The sequence below is a fragment of the Salvelinus fontinalis genome, chromosome 15 (genome assembly GCF_029448725.1).
Source record: "Salvelinus fontinalis isolate EN_2023a chromosome 15, ASM2944872v1, whole genome shotgun sequence".
In the NCBI taxonomy this organism is placed as follows: Eukaryota; Metazoa; Chordata; class Actinopteri; order Salmoniformes; family Salmonidae; genus Salvelinus; species Salvelinus fontinalis.
In genome coordinates this window covers 32903345-32925203 of record NC_074679.1, presented here as the reverse complement: position 1 = coordinate 32925203, position 21859 = coordinate 32903345, and the positions used below count along the sequence as shown (strand labels likewise).

General features: G+C 43.0%; 1 protein-coding gene across 2 annotated transcripts in view; it reads right to left on the bottom strand.

The window, feature by feature from the left end:
* Positions 1–21859, bottom strand: part of LOC129811835 (syntaxin-binding protein 6-like) — an 84805-nt gene that overhangs the window by 3960 nt on the left and 58986 nt on the right. Inside the window, exons 3-5 of one of the 2 annotated variants that reach the window (XM_055863490.1) lie at positions 9407–9537; positions 9082–9247; positions 4564–4674 (exon numbers count right to left, since the gene is read on the bottom strand). In XM_055863490.1, the coding sequence (XP_055719465.1) occupies positions 4564–4674; positions 9082–9247; positions 9407–9537 (408 nt within the window). The remainder of the gene's footprint in view (positions 1–4563; positions 4675–9081; positions 9248–9406; positions 9538–21859) is intronic. The other variant, XM_055863491.1, reaches the window with a different exon arrangement.

Below are 21859 nucleotides of genomic sequence, written 5' to 3'. Positions count from 1 at the left end.
AGGTGAAAAAACAGGGTTACTCCAATCAGGGACGTCCTAGGAAGCCAGCTGAGTTTTTCTACAGGGGTTGGTTTCCTGTAAGAAATGAGCCATTGAAATAAACGTGTCACACTCCTCGTTTACAAAGCTTAGATCTGTCTATCACGCCATTTCTCTCAAATGAAATGAAACAAACAACTCGCTAACTAAAAGTCTTCCAAATAGCTCCAGGTGTTTCTAAGGGTTATTATTCTTATTTTCTTCAGTAAAACTTTTGTGGCAGCTCCTTCTCTTTTCCTCCTCTCAGACAGTGTGATAATAGCAGAGTGGGAACGAGTGTGTTCGACTTTGAACCCCTTGCGCTGGCGGCACAGCTGTGTGGATGAGTGGAAATAACAGAACATGGTCTTCCTCCGATAGCACCGACCCTGCGGATGTTTCAAACGGGCCAGCTATTAATCTACGGCTTTGGGGAGCGCTGCCTGCCGTCGACTAGCACTACACTAACAATCCTTGCTTTTGGTTGGGGACCGCCGTGTGCTCAAAACTTTCACTTCAGAGCCATTACCCTGGCGCAGTGGCAGTACTTTAGAATCATCTCTTTGTGTGGCGATATATCCAAGGGCAGCGCGCCCCTTGGAATAGTTTTGATCATTGCTTTTCCTTTGAAGTGTCTTCTATTGTTGACCTGGCTGTGGTTCTTTATTTGCCTGGGAAAGAAGACAATGGGGATGTTTTTTGATCGGTTGTTCCAAAGTTGTGAACAAGCCATTCTTTCAACAAAACTGGGGACTGGTACTGCAATTTTCTGTCTGAACAATGGACAAAAAGAAACGCCACCAAAAAAAGAGGCCAGAGTTGATAATGTGCTCCTCTCAACTGGCTAGTTGTGGAAGGAATAGGAAATATAGCGGAACTCAATGTAAATGAGGCCTTCAGTGTTAGATGACCTTAGGAGAAATATGGGGTTAGAGTTCAGTTCTAAACAGCCCATGAGATCAAAACCAAATCATAAACAATCACAGAACCAATTCTATAACGGGGCTTTGACAATATAACAAATCATCCAATATGTCCCATCTCCCTACTTTTCTGAAAGGTCTGTAGTTAGATGATAAGACAATATTGCTTCCATTTCTGCTTTGAAATAATTGAATAGGAAGATCAAGGACATCCAGGTTCTGCTGCAGGAGAGGGAAGCCACTAAAGATATTGAACACAGCCAGTCATTTTAACATGTCCTCCCAAAGGGAACCCATACTGTAGAGTGTAGGCTATGCAGTGCTGTCCTGTGGCGCCCAGGCAGGTATGCTGACTGATACATAATTGGAGTTGTGGCGCAGCGGGTTAAATGACAGCCCAAAGCAGACGGGATGCCAGCTGGTGTTCCTCTTCTCTCCTCTGCTTTCCTTCAAAGGAAGTTAACTTGATAAAGTAAAATCCGTTTCATGCAAAGCTAGCTAATGCTAAAGCGACCCATTTGATTCCACAACACTTCCGGTAGGCACTCACCCCAAAGCTAGATGTCACATTTTCATGGATAATGGAATAAATTATGAGTACAGAGACACCACACATTTGAGCCAAACCCAGCGCCATCACCGCGGTTCCAACATTTTTCCATGGCAGCGTTTCGACTTGTAGAAGATCTCCAAGTCGAAAGGTTTTGGCTAGGCTCTGGGTTTAATTATAGTGTAGGGAAGGAGACGTGTGTTTATCTAGCTTTGCTGTGGCCTCCATCTTCTTCACAGTATTGAAATAAGGACTTGTATTGGGACACAAGTAACATGTCTCCCTCTACGTCACCCTTCCCATCCTTTAATAAATAAAACCCTCTCCTTCCCCTGAGAGCAGAGACGGGATGAGACCTCTTCACCTCCATCCACATCCCTTTAATCCACTCTCTCCGCTGAGAGAGGGCCCAGAGATTAACACTCCCCTCATCCCTCCATCCCACACACTCTTCCCACTTTCCCGACTCTCACTCCATTCCCTGGGCTGGGCAATTCCAGCCAGCTGCTGGTTGAGTCCCCTCCTATGGTGAATGTAATTTAAAAGAGTAGCAGGGAGGCAGGTTGTGTGGTGACTAATGCCCTGGGTCTTTACTCTGTAGAGTTGATTAAGGTGCAGTCATTCTGTAAGGGGGATTTGGAAGGAGGGATGGAGCGCATGGTGATTCAACTCTGTCCTCTGATTCTATTGAGGTTTCTCTTTACAACATCATGGGGGAGTGATGTCTTGCTTTTAAACAAGCACCTCCGGGTTGGTTTTTTGGGAAACAAAAGTAATCTCTGCTCAGAGAAAAATGTAACTTCAGTGTTAAAAAAAGGGTTGAGAGCTGGCACATTTTTGGGGGGAGAAATTTGTTACGATAACGTATTTGTGTTTGTCTGGTGTGTTTTTCCTGAAATGGCTCGCTGACTATCCCTGTAAAGGAATCTAACGTTCCTGAAGCTGTGTCCTATGACCAGGGAACTCCTGCTTCAACAATGGAGGGGGAATGCGTTTCTACATCCCCATGATATCAATATAAATCAGGGCGCGCCATTAAAACAAAAAGGCAAAACCTTTTTTCTGCAACAAAAGTTCAAGAAAAGTGAAATGCCCCACAATGAACCCAGTAGAAGAGAGAAAGATGATCCAAAAACACGATTCCAGGGTGATTCCTTGAGCCTTTGACCTCTATAATCAAGTGACCACAAGTCTGGCCGACACAATGTAATGTTGTGGTTGTGAAAATGTTTAATGTGCAGGAACATGATGACTGTCAAATCGCCACTTTCTCTCAAAGCCTGCTTGATTGGTTATGCCATTCAGAGTTTCCCAAACTCGGTCCTAGCCCCCATCGTCTCACCTCAGGCGCACGTTTTGGTTTTTGCTTTAACACTACACAGCTGATTCAAATAATCAAAGCTTGATGAGTTAGTTATTTGAATCAGCTGTGTAGTGCTAGGGCAAAAAAAAGAGTTTGGGAAAACCGGACTGTAAATCACCCAGTTAATACATCTACACTCAGACCAATGCAAGCATACACTCAGGCATACATTCTTAGAGGCACAGGCATGCTTGCTAGCACAAACACACCCTTGCATAGGCCAACTATCTTAAAGAGGTAAGCTCAAGCAGAGTCAATTACCATCCAGTATGAATAGTGTACCAGTATGCTGCCCTGAGACAGTCTCTGTGTGGGTGTGGTAGGACAGGGGGTAGAGACCAGAGATGGGTTCTATATCTATGGTAGAGACTCTCCTGTAGAGTACAGCCCCATCTAGTAATCTGTACATTACACATGTCATCAAAATCTTTCCATATTAGTTATATTGCTGTTGTTCCCCTTAAAGCAGAGCTACTGGAAAATGGAACAGCTGTAACATTGTGTAGCTACAGTAACTCACTCCCTTGTCATCCTTAGTTTGTCAGTAAGAATTTCACACCCTGCAGCTCAACATGGTGCTGCACATGCTGTGCACAGCGACAGGGACGGGGAGAGGAGGAGAGACGAGAGTTGAGAGAGATGTAGAGCTGAAGAGAAGGCAAAACAGATAGTGAGAAAGGGAGAGTGAGAAGGATACACAGTCTTCAATAGAGACTGACGTAGCCAACACAGGATGAACTCAACATGTCACCCACCCTGTAAAGCAGAGCTCCCCAACAGGATGGCATCACACTGGCACACTGCTGTACCCACTGGCCCCCCCCCCCTCCCTGCGGAGAAACCAAGGAGACAAATCCATTGAACGTTCCCTAACTCCACCCTCCACTTTTCTGCTGTCTAATTCATGCAAATCTTGACATTAACTCCTAACCTAAGCCGCCCGTTTTCTTCTTAATACAGTGTTAATCCACTTTTTTAAAAGTCATTAGGAGAAAGGGGAAGATTCTTCTGACATTCTCAGCATGGTTACAGTAGAGTTGCCCATTCATTTTGGCACAGCTCTGCTAATAGGGTTGCAGCAGTCAGGGAGTGGGGATGCTAATGGAAACAAACATGGAACATTCTGTCCCTGAACCGAAGAGACACTGTCGGTCTAATGGAGCAAATTGCTACTAGGTATTCAAGTACCGTAACCCTCATGAAAGTTTAAAGAGATAAACGTCAGGGTTGCATATGAAAAACCATAACCCTGTTCATAATTGCCTTGTTTATATCAGTTCAAGGAGAGTTTGAGGATGAATTGGTATTGAGGTGACTATCGTAGGTAATGCTCATTTTGTCATTTACTGTCCTTGTGCTTGAGGTGGAGAGAAGATAAGACTTAAGTTGATGACATGGTTCCTCTGAGTGAATTAGCTTGTTTAATCTGAAAGGCTGTCAGTGAGGTGATCGTCGATCTACATAACTCACATAAGCTGTGCATCTAAAAGGGGAGCCCTTTCTGTACATCTGTCCCGCAAAATGACAGTATCACACTTGGAAGTCGTATACTCTGTGTGCATACAGATATTCTAGAACACACACTGAACATTCTGTAAGCCATCAAATGTTATATAATTAATTGAAGATCGAAGATTGAGGAGCTTAACTGCCTTGTTAGTAAAATGATGAATTATTTTAGTTGAATGTAAGATTTGTTTCCTGCTTACCTTCTAAGAGTAGCCGCCGACCTTGGCGTCGACTGTTTAAAACAACTTCTTTCCTCATTCTGTTCAAAAAGACCTTGCAACGGAAAACGACTGAATCTACAGTTTCATCGTCTGTGACAAGAAAATGGAAAAGGAATGTCTTCATTTGGGTTTGTTTTTGTTATTTTATCTGTTAGACCCAAGAAATTACTGTATGTTGGATAATACTTATTACAACACAGTACAGTTTGTTCTAATATGGTCATTTTTGTTAACTTTGGTTAAATAATGTAACAGACTTACTGTATTACGTCATTAAAAGGGTTTCGTTCAAACAGTGAAGTAGGAAAGAAATCAAATATGTTAATTTGAGGTAACTGGAGTAGATGAGGGAAGTTAGGGGATCGTTTAAGTAGAAATGAAGCATGGTTTGTTATTAACTTGATGAAAGGTAGCCTATATTCTAACACGTGTTCACTTGAGCTGTATTTGACTGCATAATCTATCAGCACGGTTTCCCTTAAGAAATCTCACAACAGTTTAAAATGGTGTAAAGAAGTCTGCTTGAAGTGCCCTCCTGACAGTAAGCATTTGCATGATAGTTTCCATAATGATTCAATAGCTAATAAAAGGAGTGTATATTAGCATTTAGCATCCTAGAATTAAAAAATGGATGAAAGCAGCAGCCAATATTTTAAACTCCCTCTCACTATTCTAAGACACGCTCTGCAACTTAAGCAGAGGTCCATGAGAGTCTGTGGGGAAGAGCGCGTGCTGCAGCCTCAGTCGTTCCTGATAACGTGGTTTTAACAAAATGAGTCCAGCAACGCTGCTTTAATTCAGGCCCTATTACACGGCCCATCAGGTATCACTACACAAGTTCCTGGCTGCACATCTCCTCCACACGGCTCTAAAGGGAGTTTACAGCGGTCTCTGGATGAGGGAGGCTTTCCGTGCATCACCTACACATAACTAGTGAGGTGACAACCAAAAGACGTGACCAAGATGGAAGTCTTTGATGAGAAAATAATGCTTGTCATTATTTAACCACATGCATTAAAAAACCAGGTGTCCTATTTATGAGTATTGCACAACCTTTTGGTCTAAACCTCCATTATGTGGAATTCATACTGTTACCACAAGGGGAAGTACAGCAATGGAGAGTGCCTTCACCCTCACCTTAAAGCCCACCTCTGTATTATAATTCCAGACCTTTCTTCAGATGAAGTAGATCTGCCAGAGTGAACCAGCAGGCCATTTCAATAAAGGATGAATAAAGTTTGTCATAAGCTAACAGAATCCACAGTAAGCCTGATGACCTTGTCCTGTCAAACCTTTACAATCTCTCAACGCATAAGAGCAACCGTCCCTGAGTCCGGCCTGCCAATTAATATCATGTTCACTAACACATAACTCTGCCTCACTAAAACGGTGGCAAAGTGACAAGCCATTTCTTTGTGTTTGCCCAGCTAACAATGACGAGCTCTTGTGTAGAATAGATAATTGCCTGTCAGAGTGACCCAGTGTAGAGTAAGCGCCTCTGTTCTGTGTTAAAGGCAAATCTAACCAGCAAGAAAGGGCATTATCCCAGAATCCTCCCGTGGCTCATTAGGCCCTGTGTGTTCTAGCAGTGTAATAATAAGTATGTTATCGAAGGCATCTCAGTTACGACAACAACTAGTCTATTAAAGCCTTCAACACACAAACACAACCACCATTATAGTGATCGTGTCAACCCCAACAAGGTAGTGCGTAAACATGTTCCTGACCATTTGACTCAATGTGTTCTTCGTGACAGTTCAACGGGACGAACCTTGTTTATTGTCACATTGACAGCAGGATGTTATTTTTTATCTGGGAAGTTAACGAGTCCAGTAAAGCAATACAATACATTGTGGTTACACTAAATACGTTCAAGCTATATCTATACCAAACTATCTAATCTAGTAGTGTATGTGAATTTTGAATAGGGTCCTATACTCCAGAGGTAGTTGCTTTGTCATCCCTATTCCCCATGCCGGTCAGTCAGAAGATTGGCGTCCCACACAGTTATTGTCCCACACCGGAGCAGCGTCATGATATTTGTTTTGCACTGGTGTGAGACTTAAACTGGAGGGGACAGTGGTGGCAGCACTCTGACATCCTCTTCTTTCTACTGTCACTAGGTCTCTGGCTGTGCGGTCACCTCCGCAGTCACGCTACTCATTGTGCTTCCTGGGAGCTGAGAGTTGGCTTTGATGTGATTGAACAGGCATGGCATTGCTAGGTCAATGTCTTTCTTTGGTCTATATCCAATCTAAGTCTATTAGATTGAAAGCATTAGCAGATTTGGAGATTGGATATTGATAGTAAAACTAATATTTTGAGTCAATTACTGGTTGAGCTGGTGGTTACATAAATAAACTAAAAACCGTTGCCAAAATACTGGAATAAAGTGTGCTTTGTGTTAGTGTTTTAAGTATGTATGTGTGTTGTTGCATAAGTGAGACACTACACAACACCCCATTACACCCAGTATGCAGATGACCATTTAACTGGAGATGTCTGACAGAGTGAATGAGAGTTAGGCCACAGATGTTATCTCTATGTTTTGTCATATTCTTCAGCCCCCCGGAGGACAATACAATAACCTCTACCCACACTATAACTACAGCCCAGCCAGCTATACACTACTGTACTTGTCAGGGGTTATACTGTACAAGCTAAATAAGGAAGAACAACATACAAGCTGTGGTTTATGATGTAGGAGGGAGAAGATCAGGGCAGAGGCATATAGCAATGAGGAGTAGAGGGAACTTTAACAGCAGGAGTAGCTGGGAATGGAAAGGAGCTGTCTTCCACTCAATAGTAATTGGCTAATACAGCTTTTTCTATAGTGGGAATGATCTATTTTTAAATGCATTGTTACAATAATGATCAAGCAGTACTACGTCTATAAAGAATAAATGATCAGTGTGCAATATTCCTCTCAAAATAACTGTTTATTAATGTCAATACAAATAGCTTTTCTGGAGTACGCCCATTGAATCACATTTCATTACATTTGATCAAACACATCATATCTCTCTACTATAGCTCCCTCTCAGGTCTCAAGAACAGGTTTACAGCTGATTAAGAACAGGGTCTTCCACAACCCCCTCTCTGGCTCAGGAACACCGAAGAAGCCTTCCCTCTCTACCAGTAGGCTACCTTCTACCTCCCCTGTAAGGATAACATGCTACAACATGGAAATTACTTCATATTGCTTAGCTAGGTGGCCAATTCATATAGGAATTGGTTGTGTTGTGAACGTATGTTATTTTTTTTATAAGCTTGTATATATTTTTTAGTTATTAGAGTGTGGGAGTGAGTTAATATTCCTTGTGACTAAAGGTTAGTTCTCAGTGGACTGGTTTTTCCATCATCTCAGGAGTAACTGGATTTAATGATGATAATGTATCATAGTACAGTTAAATATCATTAGGTAGATTTAATGATGATGTATCATAGTACAGTTAAATATCATTAGGTAGATTTAATGATGATAATGATGATGATGTATCATAGTACAGTTAAATATCATTAGGTAGATTTAATGATGATGTATCATAGTACAGTTAAATATCATTAGGTAGATTTAATGATGTATTTAGGAAAAGGCAATCCTTAAAATGAAAAGTCCTCAAAGTAAATGGGAATAATAACTCAGTGTCGTTATACAACAAATCAGATCTGAACATGTAAGTGGCATGAAGGACTTTTCAGTTGAAAGATAAAACAGACCTTGGAGTGAGAACACTAGATCTGACAAAGAGCTTTTTCTGGATCAAAATGGGGCTTAGGTGGTGGGCTTGGCGTCACTGGCTAATTTGCTGCAATTCTATACATTTTGAGATGTGGCAGAGATGCAATTTTGCAGTTTTAATGAAAATATCCTGAAATTCTACACATTATCTTTCCTATTTTCACCCCTTTTTCGTGGTAACCAATTGGTAGTTAGAGTCTTGTCTCATCGCTGCAAGTCTCGTACGGACTCGGGAGAGGCGAAGGTCGAGAGCCATGCGTCCTTCGAAACACAACCCAACCAAGCCACACTGCTTAACACAATGCCAGCTTAACCCAGACGCCAGATGCACCAACCAACGCGTCGGAGGAAACACCGTACACCTGGCAACCGTGTCAGCGTGCATTGTGCCTGGCCCGCCACAGGAGTTGCTAGTGCGTGATGGGACAACATCCCTGCCGGCCAAACCCTCCCCCAATTGGGCCAATTGTGCGCCGCCCCATGGGTCTCGCGGCCGGCTGTGACAGAGCCTGGACTCGAACCAGGATCTCTAGTGGCACAGCTAGCACTGTGATGCAGAGTCTTAGACCACTGCACCACTCGGGAGGCCCCCACATTATCTTTTCTACATACTTAATATCTGGTTTTAGTCGTTTAAGTTATTGTTTGGACATAGGCGGCCTGAAAAAACTGAAAAGGCAGAAAAAACACTGACTTTCATACAGTTAGTGAGAGCGAGAGAGAGAGATGGTGTGTCTTGTCACTGTGTCTCTTACCTCCCAGCAGTTTGGACTGACAGTTGACAAATTCTGGCTTGCTCTGAGAGCTGTAGCGCTGGCAGGTGTGGTGGAGGATCTGGATAAAGGTGCACTTTTCGCCGGCCGAGCCAGCCACCCACTGATCAAAGGCATTGTCAAATGCCAAGTCAAACTCTGGACAGTCCTTATAGAGAGATACAAAAACAGAGCAAGAAAGATGGAGAACAAGCATGACCCAGGCAGTAGGTGTTGATATGAGATTTGCCCTAATGAAATGGGTCAGGTCATGTAGTCAGGAAAAACTCAGCCCTCGGCAGGGAGGTTCAGTGAACTGTAAACTCACTTTGTTGGGGTCACAGCCGTTGACCTGTCTCAGCTGGTCGATGGTCCACATTGACCTCTTGGCGAAGGACGATGAGCCTGGGAACTGCTTCACCTTGGTGATGGACACATGGGAAGGCTTCTTATTCGTCACTGGGGAGAAGAAATTAAGTAACAATTAGTTCAAACTAAACAAATTATCTGTTAACAATAGTAAGGGATTCAACTTAAATTGAACAAAGTTAGATGCCAAATGTTCATATAACGAAGGTGCTGTTTTGAACAGAGTGAATGTGAGAACACACCACTTTACAATAGTGCATCACCACAAGCAATGAGAGTGACAAGCTTCCTCCATAGCAACTGTGTTCAGGAATACAGGGGTCATTGGTGCCAAAAACAACATAAGCTTATCAGCAAAATCAACAGAAAATAAAAAGCTATTTTTTCCTGAGAGACAGCCTGGCCTAATGTTGACCGGACCTCCCCGTGGCCGGGCCTTGGACATTATAGTTATCCAGTCAAAATATTCCTACTAATTTTTCATTTACTTCCAATGGGAGCTATCGTCTTTAACCCAACCACACAGTGTCTGACAGTACGATAAGGCACAGTGTGACAAAGAAAATAAAAAGTTGACTTTGATGGTCTTTTCAGAGTCTGCAGTTATAGCACCTTTTACACTTCACCAGATGCAACTCGCACAAAAGAAAAACACCCGTTTGTATTGATAAAAATTATGTATTGCTTCTAGTCCTCTGTCGACTAAATCTAAGTGGATATCAAGAACGGCTAAAGCCTTGTGGTAGATAATCTACTCTCAGTATCTGGAGAAAGAGGGAAAGTATAAATCAACACGTGTGGTTGAGCCAAAGAGGAGCACTCATATTAGTGAGTATGGCCTGAGGCCTACTGTAGTATCTAGTATCCACATCCTGCCCTGTGACATCACCAGAATATCACCACACCTCCCTGCAGCCCAGACTCTTTCCATGGATCAAAGCTCTATGTTTACAGATCATCCTGTTCAATGTTCCGTCATGTGTCAGAACCACTGCATGCGTGCACAGATGGACCCAGGCACGCCAATATCTGTTTGGAAGGGCCAACGTGCTCCTGTGTTGTTTTTGCTGGCCCAAATACCAGGCCACTGTTTCCGCTTTCCCCATCTGCCATTGTGTCTTTCTGGATAGACAGAGAGGCCTTGTGCAGGTCACTCCTCTTCTGTTCCGAGTTTGGTTTCCAAAACACAGTCCCATCTGGGCAGGTTGTTATCAGTTACCGACATGTTTTTGAGGCCAAGTGTCAGACCAAGCCCTTCTCCTGTTTTTCACGTTGTTACATTTACATTTAAGTCATTTAGCAGACGCTCTTATCCAGAGCGACTTACAAATTGGTGCATTCACCTTATGATATCCAGTGGAACAGCCACTTTACAATAGTGCATCTAAATCTTTTAAGGGGGGGGGGGGGTTGGAAGGATTACTTTATCCTATCCTAGGTATTCCTTAAAGAGGTGGGGTTTCAGGTGCCTCCGGAAGGTGGTGATTGACTCCGCTGACCTGGCGTTGTGAGGGAGTTTGTTCCACCATTGGGGTGCCAGAGCAGCGAACAGTTTTGACTGGGCTGAGCGGGAACTGTACTTCCTCAGAGGTAGGGAGGCGAGCAGGCCAGGTCCTCCTGGCCAGGTCCTCACGCACAGGTCCTAACGCACAGGCGAGCAGGCCACGTTGTCTTTTTAATAACATAGGTAGGGCTAGATCCCTGTCTGTTTTTTTGCATCATCCTGTTTGTTGTGATAGTATCTCCTTGGTGAGATGTTTGGATATATTGTACATGTCCATTTATACAGCTGTATCTAACAGCGGAAGTTGTGGACTTTGATCTCAGGGTGTGACAGTCAGGGGCTTGGTGTGAAGAGTCCCGTTTTCTACCTGAGCTGCGTGGTGCTTCTGGTAAGATCTACTCTGTTCATTTTGATATTACAGGCTTCCAGTGAGCACTGGAAGCACCTTCTGTTTAACCAGTAAAAGTATGCTTCTACAAAGTGGAACTGGTTTCTTTAAATGGTTCTTCTCGACTAGCACGCCTACAGAGCACAGCGAGAACTAGTCAGTCAGCCATGACAGGAGAGGCATGAAGGGATCCGATCCTATATTACACTGGTCAATTCCGAAAAGGGAAGCAATGAATCAAGTCAGAAAGGTCAGAGGGTACAAGGAGAGGTTATCATATACCAGCAAGGATCTTATATTTTTATTGAGCTCAAACAATTTTTTATTTTATTTCACCTTTGTTTAACGAGGTAGGTCAGTTGAGAACAAGTTCTCATTTACAACTGCGACCTGACCAAGATAAAGCAAAGCAGTGCGACAAACAACAGTTACACATGGGATAAACAAATGTACAGTCAATAACACAATAGATAAGTATATATACAGTGTGTGCAAATGTGGTAGGATTAGGGAGGTAAGGCAATACATAGGCCATAGTGGCGAAATAATTACAATTTAGCAATTAAACACTGGAGTGATAGATGTGCAGAAGATGAATGTGCAAGTAGAGATACTGGAGTGCAAAGAAGCAAAAAATAAAAGATAACATGGGGATGAGGTAGTTGGATGGGCTATTTACAGATGGGCTGTGTTCAGCTGCAGCGATCGGTAAGCTGCTATGACAGCTGATACTTAAAGTTAATAAGGGAGATATGAGTCTCCAGCTTCAGTGATTTTTGCAATTCGTTCCAGTCATTGGCAGCAGAGAACTGGATGGAAATGCGGCCAAAGGAGGAGTTTGCTTTGGGGATGACTAGTGAAATATACCTGCTGGAGCACGTGCTGCGGGTGGGTGCTGCTATGGTGACCAGTGAACTGAGATAAGGCGGGGCTTTACCTAGCGAAGACTTTTAGATGACCTGGAGCCAGTGGGTTTGGCGACGAATATGAAGCGAGGGCCAGCCAACAAGAGCATACAGGTCGCAGTGGTGGGTAGTATATGGGGCTTTGGTGACAAAACGGATGGCACTGTGATAGACTGCATCCAATTTGTTGAGTAGAGTGTTAGAGGCTATTTTGTAAATGACATTGCCTAAGTCAAGGATCTGTAGGACAGTCAGTTTTATGAGGGTATGTTTGGCAGCATAAGTGAAGGATGCTGATTTGCGAAATAGGAAGCCGATTCTAGATTGAACTTTGGATTGGAGATGCTTAATGTGAGTCTGGAAGGAGAGTTTACAGTGTAAGCAGACACCCTTTCACAAAAACAGAAAAGTCCTCTCACTGTCAACTGCATTTATTTTGAGCAAACTAAACATGTGTAATTAAAAAGGGCCGTTTCTTTTTTCCCCCTGAGTTTAGGCATTTGTAGTGGTCCACATATTCTAAGTCATAACCGTCCAGAGTAGTGATGCTAGACGGGCGGGCGGGTAGCGATCGGTTGAAGAGCATGCATTTAGCTTTGCTTGCATTTAAGAGCAGTTGGAGGCCACGGAAGGAGTGTTGTATGGCATTGAAGCTCGTCTGGAGGTTTGTTAACACAGTGTCCAAAGATGGGCCAGAAGTATACAGAATGGTGTTGTCTGCGTAGAGGTGAATCAGAGAATAACCAGCAGCAAGAGCGACATCATTGATGTATACAGAGAAAAGAGTTGGCCCGAGAATTGAATCCTGTGGCACCCCCATAGAGACTGCTAGAGATCCACACAACAGGCCCTCCGATTTGACACGCTGAACTCTGTCTGAGAAGTAGCTGGTGAACCAGGCGGGGCAGTCATTTAGTCTGCTGATAAGAATGCAGTGATTGATAGTCGAAAGCCTTGGCCAGGTCGATGAATATGGCTGCACAGTATTGTCTTTTATCAATGGCGGTTATGATATCGTTTAAGACCTTGAGTGTGGCTGAGGTGCACCGATGACCAGCTCGGAAACCAGATTGCATAGCGGAGAAGGTAGAGGGATTCTAAAAATGGTAGGTGATCTGTTTGTTAACTTGGCTTTCGAAGACTTTAGAAAGGCAGGGCAGAATAGATATGTCTAACATACAGTATCGACCGCAAAGCAATTCTCCCAAAATGGATTAAACAGCCAAATGGTTCTACTGTACAGTGGTTCTACTGCAAGTTGGGAGAGGCGGTGGAGGGGGAGTGTCGTCTACAAAATATCAGAGAGCAGACTACTCTGCTGAGACCATAATATTGAATTGCCATCATCCCAACCCTATCCTCCCCATCCCTTTGACACCGATGCCAAATGAAAAGTGTGAGCTGCCTGCTGATCAGAAGACAATACCAAACTGTATACAGAAATTAAGAGGCAGAAATAAATGGACCTGAAAGTAAAGTAAGAGCTCTATAGAATGAAGTACTGTAGGCCTGGTTTTAAAGAATCACTTAGGAAGAGAGGCTGCGGTAAGACGAAAAGTCAGACTTATGTCATCGCTCAAAATAACGGTGCGTGAAAATCAATAAAGTCATGGAGATTGACAACAAGAAGTGTTATGATTCTTCCCCTTTGGGACCGAACAGCCTTGACTAACAGATCGATCATTAGCATATTCCTCTGCTCAATGGCAAAGCAGCAAATTACAGGCTTCGTGGCGAGCTCGCTTTCAAAACAATCTGCTTGATGCCAGGATGGTGAATAACGGTTATGTAACGCTTGGGAAACCAACAGCATGAAACAACGGGAGAAATGCATCTGAAATGGTCCGTTACAGAAGTGAAGTAAAAATATATTTTTTACAAAGACTGTTTGGGGAAGACATGTTTGTTTTGCTCTTCTTTGGAGAGATATGAGTGGCATTGTCTCAAGAACCAGGATGGGTTTCTCTGTTAAAGGACAAGGCTCATCAGTTAATGAGTGCTGAAATCTCAGGGCCACTCGGCTGTACTGTCAACACTCTGAATTAAACAAGCAGACACCTCTGAGCCGATCCAATCAGTTTCTTATGCTGCTGTTGACTCCTACCTTGTCTGAGTTTGTCTCCATGTTATCAGACAATTACTACATCCCATCAGAGACCTTGGCTCCAATGTCAGAGAAAGGATTGTGAGAAAACAAAGGTGTCCCTCAAAGGAAGTTCACACTGTAAATCATGATTCTGTTTTCACTCACTTGAGACTAGGGTGTTCCAGTAGATAATGAACATTTGAGATAATGGTTTTTACAAAACCATTCAGGATAACATTATATGCAGTAAATGCCCGTTTCAGAGTAGAATTAAGAAGAAGCAACTCAGACATTCGTGTAAATCATTACTTGAAGTTAATGGCAGACTCTCAAAGACCTGTCTGTACCATGAAGGAATGCGCACACGTACACACAGCCACGCCAGGAGGTTCTGAAACATGATTACCCCTCATGCCTGGGCCAGAGACACCTTCAGAACTTAATAGCACTTCACATTATAGGTGTGGACACACTTCTGTAGCTCCGCATTTGTCCACCCTCTTTCCATAAAGCACTAAGGTGGATGGGAAAATAAAGCACTCATCAAGCTTGGAAGACCTAAGAGCTTTTTGACGTGCACCGTTTGACTCTCTCTCTCTTCCTCTATATGATCAATTTCAAAGCTTTCACCAGCTTCCAGGTGGTTGAAACCCTGTTGAGAATTAAAATCCTTCAGTCAGATCTGTTCGGCCAGAGTGGCACCGTGGAGAGAGGGAGGGTTACCATGGCAATCTGCATGGTACAAAAACAACTGATTTCACAGGAGGGGTGCCATCTCTAGCTGGTTAATTTAGGGCAGCGGTGTCACTCATTAGTCCCTGCAGGCCGAATTGGGTCCGGAGGGCCGCCCTTAAAATGTGTTATATTGCCTCCTGAGTGGCGCAGCGGTCTAAGGCACTGCGTCGCAGTGCTAAAGGTGTCAGTACAGAGTGAGCCAAGGTCATCCGACAATAGACACTGATATCAATGCCATCCCTGTAGAGATTGCATGTTAAGGTAAATTCTGTAGAGTTTGGACTCATTCACTTGGCACGGACCCACGTTCTTGTAGGCTAGTTAACATGGTCCACTGTGATGTTTAAACAGAATGAAAAAGTGAAAGTTCAGAAACAGTGTGGTGAGTGTGGTCAAATGATTTTCAAAAAGCTCTATGGCCAATCACAGCTTAAAAAGTAGGCTAATGTTTCAAGACTCAAACAGCTCTCTTGCTTCCCTGGAAACCATGTATACAGACGGATAAACAAACAAGCGAGCTGACTGGATTCTGAGTCCGTGAAGAGGAGATGCCTTCACCATGCTCTAACTTGTTATTATAATGCTGGAACGACCCATCTAACGCGGCTCTGTCTGGGCCTACTGCATCATTACTGGTCTATTTAAACCTGCCCCAATCAAGCTGAACTGGAACACATTGTTACACTCCAACAGAGCATGTCACTGTGACACACGCTAGGCTAATACTGGCTAGACAGACCACAGCAGCCCACAACAATCCCGTCCACAGTCAATTCATGGGCTCAGGGACAAGGACCTGCTGTGTGGCCCATGTTAGTGCAGGGTGGAGGCCATGCCATGGCCAGACACCGTGGTAGTGTGGAGAGGACACACCATGGTACCTAACAACTGAGCAATGGAGCGCTGCTTGGTTCAATGCAATGTGAGACTCAGTTAATCAATCACCCAGCAGATGCAGAAGACATCATTTATTCACACGTGGGAGAAACAGTAGAGAACTGTTTGTCTGTGTTAGAGAGGAAGCATGTGCATTCTCTTAAACAGTGAAATCTTTATCATACCAAAGACAATGTTGAAGTGGTTATTGTGCAAGCTCTGTCGGCTCAAATCAAATAAAGTTGTGTCACATGCTTTGTAAACAGGTGTAGACTGAAATGCTTACTTAAAGGCCCTTCCCAACAATGAAGAGAAAAAAATGAAGTAATAGAAAAATAATAACAAGGAACAAACACACATTGAGTAACGATAACTTGGGTATATACACGGGGTACCAGTACCGAGTCGATGTGCAGTGGTACGAGGTAATTGGGGTAGATATGTACATATAGGTAGGGATAAAGTAACTAGGCAACAGGGTAGATAATATACAGTAGCAGCATATGTGATGACTCAAAAGAATTAGTGCAAAAATGGTCCATGCAGATAGTTAAAGGGATAATCCACCCCAAACCACTAAGTCCTATTATTAACAATGTTAAGTAACACTAAAAGTGAAAACATTTTGTTGTAATAACAAGATTGGTATAAACATGGGAAAATCATTTCGGGAAATCCATTGTCTCTCAAGTCTACTACAAAACCCACAATGCAATGTTCTCCATCTCCCTGGGCGGGCTGGTTAGCTAAGTAGCTAGCTACAAAACATAGCTACACACCATCATACCAAACTCAATATCAGCATTTGAAGTAGCTAGCTGTAAAATCGCCTAAACATACTGCGCTGTCAATTTAGGAGTCTCTCACAGAGTTCAACTTGCAGCTTGTCTCTGCCACTGAGCTATAAATGGCGTCCCTGCCCAGAGCGAGAGCAGCATTATGTTGCTTTCCCACAGAGCTCATTTTCAGATGGGAAACGTCATTAGAATCGGATTGTGTGACGATTAGCTTAGCAACCGCGTGACGCAGCATGACACGTGAATGCGATTGGTCGACAGTCAGTTAGGTGGGGCGTTTTTCCATTAATTGCCCAATGGGATTCCCATCTCCTTCTTTCTGTAATATATCTGTTTCCTACAGACACGGTGCATTACAACATGGTACTTGAAGGAGAAACGGTCGTTACTAATTTGGTAGACTGTTTGGACTGAGCACATCTATGCGAAATCTGTACTTTGTCATGACGATATAAACAGATGGATGTGTTATAGACAAGTATGGCCATACCATCTATTGGCTGATTTTGGTGATCTAGTGTATGTCATTGTTTTAAAAGCGTTATGAAATGTGATAGGGGATTACACTAATCTCCAGTAACAGGAATTGTATACCAATGACGCGTTCCTACACAATTTCCTATTTTACCCACTGATAGAACATTGGCTTTCACCAAATTGACAGTTTCATGATTTTTTATTTCTGGGGGTGGATTATACCTTTAAATCAAATAGCTACCTGGACTAACTATTTAGCACTTTTATGGTTTGGGGATAGAAGCTGTTCAAAGTCCTGTTAGTTCCAGAGTTGGTGCATCGGTACCGCTTGCCGTGTGGTAGCAGAGAGAACCGCCTATGACTTGGGTGGCGGGAGTCTTTGAAAATGTTTATGGCCTTCCTCTGACACCGCCTGGTATAGAGGTCCTGGATGGCAGGGAGCTCGGGCCCAGTGATGAACTGGGCCGTACTCACTATCCTCTGTAGCGTCTTGCAGTCGGATAGTATGCGGTGATGCAGCCAGTCAAGATGTTGTCAATGATCCAGCTGTATAACTTTGAGGATCCAAGGGCCATATCTGCTCAGCCTCCTGGGGGGGAAGAGGCATTGTTGTGCCTCCTCACAACTGTGTGGTGTGTGGGAACCATAATTCCTTAGTGATGTGGACACCGAGGAACTTGTTCACGACCCGCTCCACTACAGCCCCCTCAGTTCCCTGTAGTCCATCAGCTTCTTTGTCTTGCTGACGTTGAGGGAGAGGTTGTTGTCCTGTCACACAGTTTATGGACAGAGTTTGAATACATGAAACTCCTGTTCTTTGAGAGTTTACAACCTTACATTTTTATATCTCAATGACTGGGACAAATCACAGGCAGGGTTATTTTAAATGGATTTTAGATATTTTTAATCTCCCTTTAATCCCATATTCAGAGAGTATTTTCATAATATGAAAGGGTCTTTGCTGTGGAGGGGAAAAGAACAGTCTGATCCATGGAAAATGGAGATTAACTGACAGAAGCCGACCAAAATTATTTTCTCATCTGCCGACAGTAACACTTCCCTTTGTAATTTAAATCAGGGGCACATCAATACCCAGAACACGGTATCTGTGCATTCTGAAAAGAGATACAATTATTCTCCGTTTCAATATTTGAACAGCTCCAACTATCTGGGTGGACAAGAATGAAATAAAACCCTTTGAAACAGGACACTGGAGAGAGAAAAAGTTATTCATGTCAGTTTGACAGTTGGATGGAGAAATAGGGATACAATTTTCTTTCCAGTCAGTTTGTCCAGGTGTTTTTAGCTATGTTTGAATATATTTTGAATTTAACGTCTCATTACCTTCAAGCACAACATCAACTCCGCTGTGATGCAAATGGCTCTGAGTGTGTAGCATATGCATGGGGTAACCTAATGATCATTACTATGACAACACCACAAAATTAGGATGGATTGTCAGGGCATGTTTACTAGAACTGTGTGAGAAGTTACAGATAGGCTGATGTCAGTAATTCAACGTATTTTAAAGACTACTTACTACACAAGAGACTTGCATTTTTTTATGAGCATTAAATGGTCAGAGAGTCTTTTGGATAATGAAAACATGATATGTTCTACCTAGTGCAGGAGGGGGGGCTGTTTATTAAACAGCTAATTGACCAACATTGGTTCAATTACTTCAATTATTTTTAGTTATTTTTTTGTGTGAGCCCAATGAGGCGTTTCTTTAGCTCTGCAACATCATTATGCAGACTAGCCTAGCTAAATAGGATGACTAAAGTCATAAAATAAAAAAGTTGTAATACACAACTGAAATATTTTTAGTCTTTCATAGTAATTTCCTATTGATGTCTACCCAATGTGGACCTAACAGAGACAACGGAATATTGGCAGTTGAATGTTCACTATTTTTGGCTTTGGAATTTGCATAAAAAATAATTTCATGTTATTTCCTAATGCATTTCATATAAAAAATAATAATTGAAACCGAAATCACAAAAAAAAAATCATGATTATTTTTTAAATAATCAAACCGAAGCGACCTCAAAAGCACTCGTCGCTCAGCCCTAGTTCTACCTTATCAATGGGAGGACTATCTCCTAGCCAAATTATTGCCAAACTTCAAGCTAGCCTTTAGTTTATATATTTTTTATTTAACCTTTATGTAACTAGGCTAATCAGTTAATAACAAATTCTACTAACAATGACGACCTACCCCGGTCAAACCCAGATGACGCTGGGCCAATTGTGCGCCGCCCTATGGAACTCCCAATCACGGCCGGATGTGATACTGCCTGGATTCGAACCAGAGACTGTAGTGACACCTCTTGCGCTGAGATGCAGTGCCTTAGACCGCTGCGCCACTCGGGAGCCAGCCCATTACTCTTCCATGTTCTGAAGGTAATTTATTCTCTTCTTCTGTCCTTGTGATGCAGAATGTTTTACACCCTAATGAGCTGTTTAAAATAAAGCTCCTCTTGCCTTCAGTCACTTCTGTAATACATTCCATCTAAAACACTCCGCAATAGATCACACATTAAAGCGATTTAGAGGGCTTGGAAAATCATGAGTGTCAACCATGAAAAACCAATGGGGGAGCCGCTAAATCGGGCGGTAGAATGTAGGATGCCTTATTAAAACAGGAATGTCCCTACATGCATTACTGGGAGTACAGCAATTTATTGAAAGATGTGGAAGTTAATTTGTCTGGATTCTGCTGACAGGTTGTAATAGTGCCAGGGAGATGTTGCTGATTAGTGGTTAAATGAGAGATGAAGAGGATGGGAGTCAGTACGCTGTTCCCCACAGACACATGAGTGATGAGAAGATTTAACAACAGACATAACGGCTATAATGAGGGTCGTTTGGAAGATCAAAGTTATTGTGAGAGAGAGAGAGAGAGAGAGACAGTGAGAGAGAGAGAGTGAGTGAGTGAAAGTAAGAGTGAGTAAGAGAGAGTGTGAGAGATCTTTTCTTATGACCGACATATCAGGTCAAAGATATGTCGAACACTATTCTGAATGGTATACCTGCGTAGAGTACAAGAAGGGTTTCAGAGTAGGAGCCGGTTAGAGAGGAAAGGGACATTCAGAAGAAGTGGGACAAAGTCACAATCTCTCTGGTAGAGAGCGAGTCATGTTTCTGAAAATAAAGACGAAACAATGACAAGCCATAAAAATGATTCAGATGCAAATACACACACACACACACAGCTCAGGATTTATGACCGACGTGTGGCCAGACAACAGGTCAGACAGGAATTACATACAGCAATAATGGAGATGTTAGGAAAAGAAACCCAGGAACACATTCATCACCAAACACAGGGGAAATAAAATACTTCCAGCCTCCATACAGTGGCAGCTCATTCCTAACCCTTCTCATTTCTCCTACCGGTTAAGGGGAAATGGAGAGGGTGTGCTGTGAGGCCCTGACTACACACTCTGAGCCCCTCCACTCGTTTACCACACTGGGCTCTGTTAATAACACAGGGCATTCTCCAGACCATTCAGCCTGGGCCCTGCTGTGCACATACTAAGAATTCCTCAGGAGCCGGGGCTGGAGGTGTAAAAGAACCCTTTAATTACACAGGGGCAGAGACCTGGTACCTGCCAAGGGGCTTCTCTCCTATTGACTCTGTGGTGGAGTGGGCCTGGCCTGCTCTGCTATCTGATGTCCTCAATGGGGATTTCTACAGTTGAAGTCGGAAATTTACATACACCTTAGCCAAATACATTTGAACTCAGTTTTTCACAATTCCTGACATGTAATCCTCGTAAAAACTCCCTGTCTTAGGTCAGTTAGGATCACCACTTGATTTTAATGTGAAATGTCATAAAAAAAGGAGAGAGATTGATTTATTTCACCTTTTATTTCTTTCATCACATTCGCAGTGGGTCAGAAGTTTACATACACTCAATTAGTATTTGGTAGCATTGCCTTTAAATTGACTAACTTGGGTCAAACGTTTTAGATAGCCTTCCACAAGCTTCCCACAATAAGTTGGGTGAATTTTGGCCCATTCCCCCTGACAGAGCTGGTGTAACTGAGTCAGGTTTGTAGGCCTCCTTGCTCACACGCCTTTTCAGTTCTGCTCACAAATTTTCTGAAGGATTGAGGTTAAGGCTTTGTGATGGCCACTCCAATACCTTGACTTTGTTGTCCTTAAGCCATTTTGCCACAACTTTGGAAGTATGCTTGGAAGTTTGGAAGCAAGCTTCAACTTCCTGACTGATGTCTTGAGATGTTGCTTCAATATATCCATATAATTTTTCTCCCTCATGATGCCATCTATTTTGTAAAGTGCACCAGTTCCTCCTGCAGCAAAGCACCCCCACAACATGATGCTGCCACCCCCGTGCTTCACGGTTGGGATGGTGTTCTTCGGCTTGCAAGCATCCCCTTTTTTCCTCCAAACATAAAGATGGTCATTATGGCCAAACAGTTCTATATTTGTTTCATCAGACCGGAGGACATTTCTCCAAAAAGTATGATTTTTGTCCCCATGTGCAGTTGCAAACCGTGGTCTGGCTTTTTTATGGCAGTTTTGGAGCGGTGGATTCTTCCTTGCTGAGCGGTCTTCAGGTTATGTCGATATAGGACTCGTTTTAATGTGTAAATAGATACTTCTGTACCCGTTTC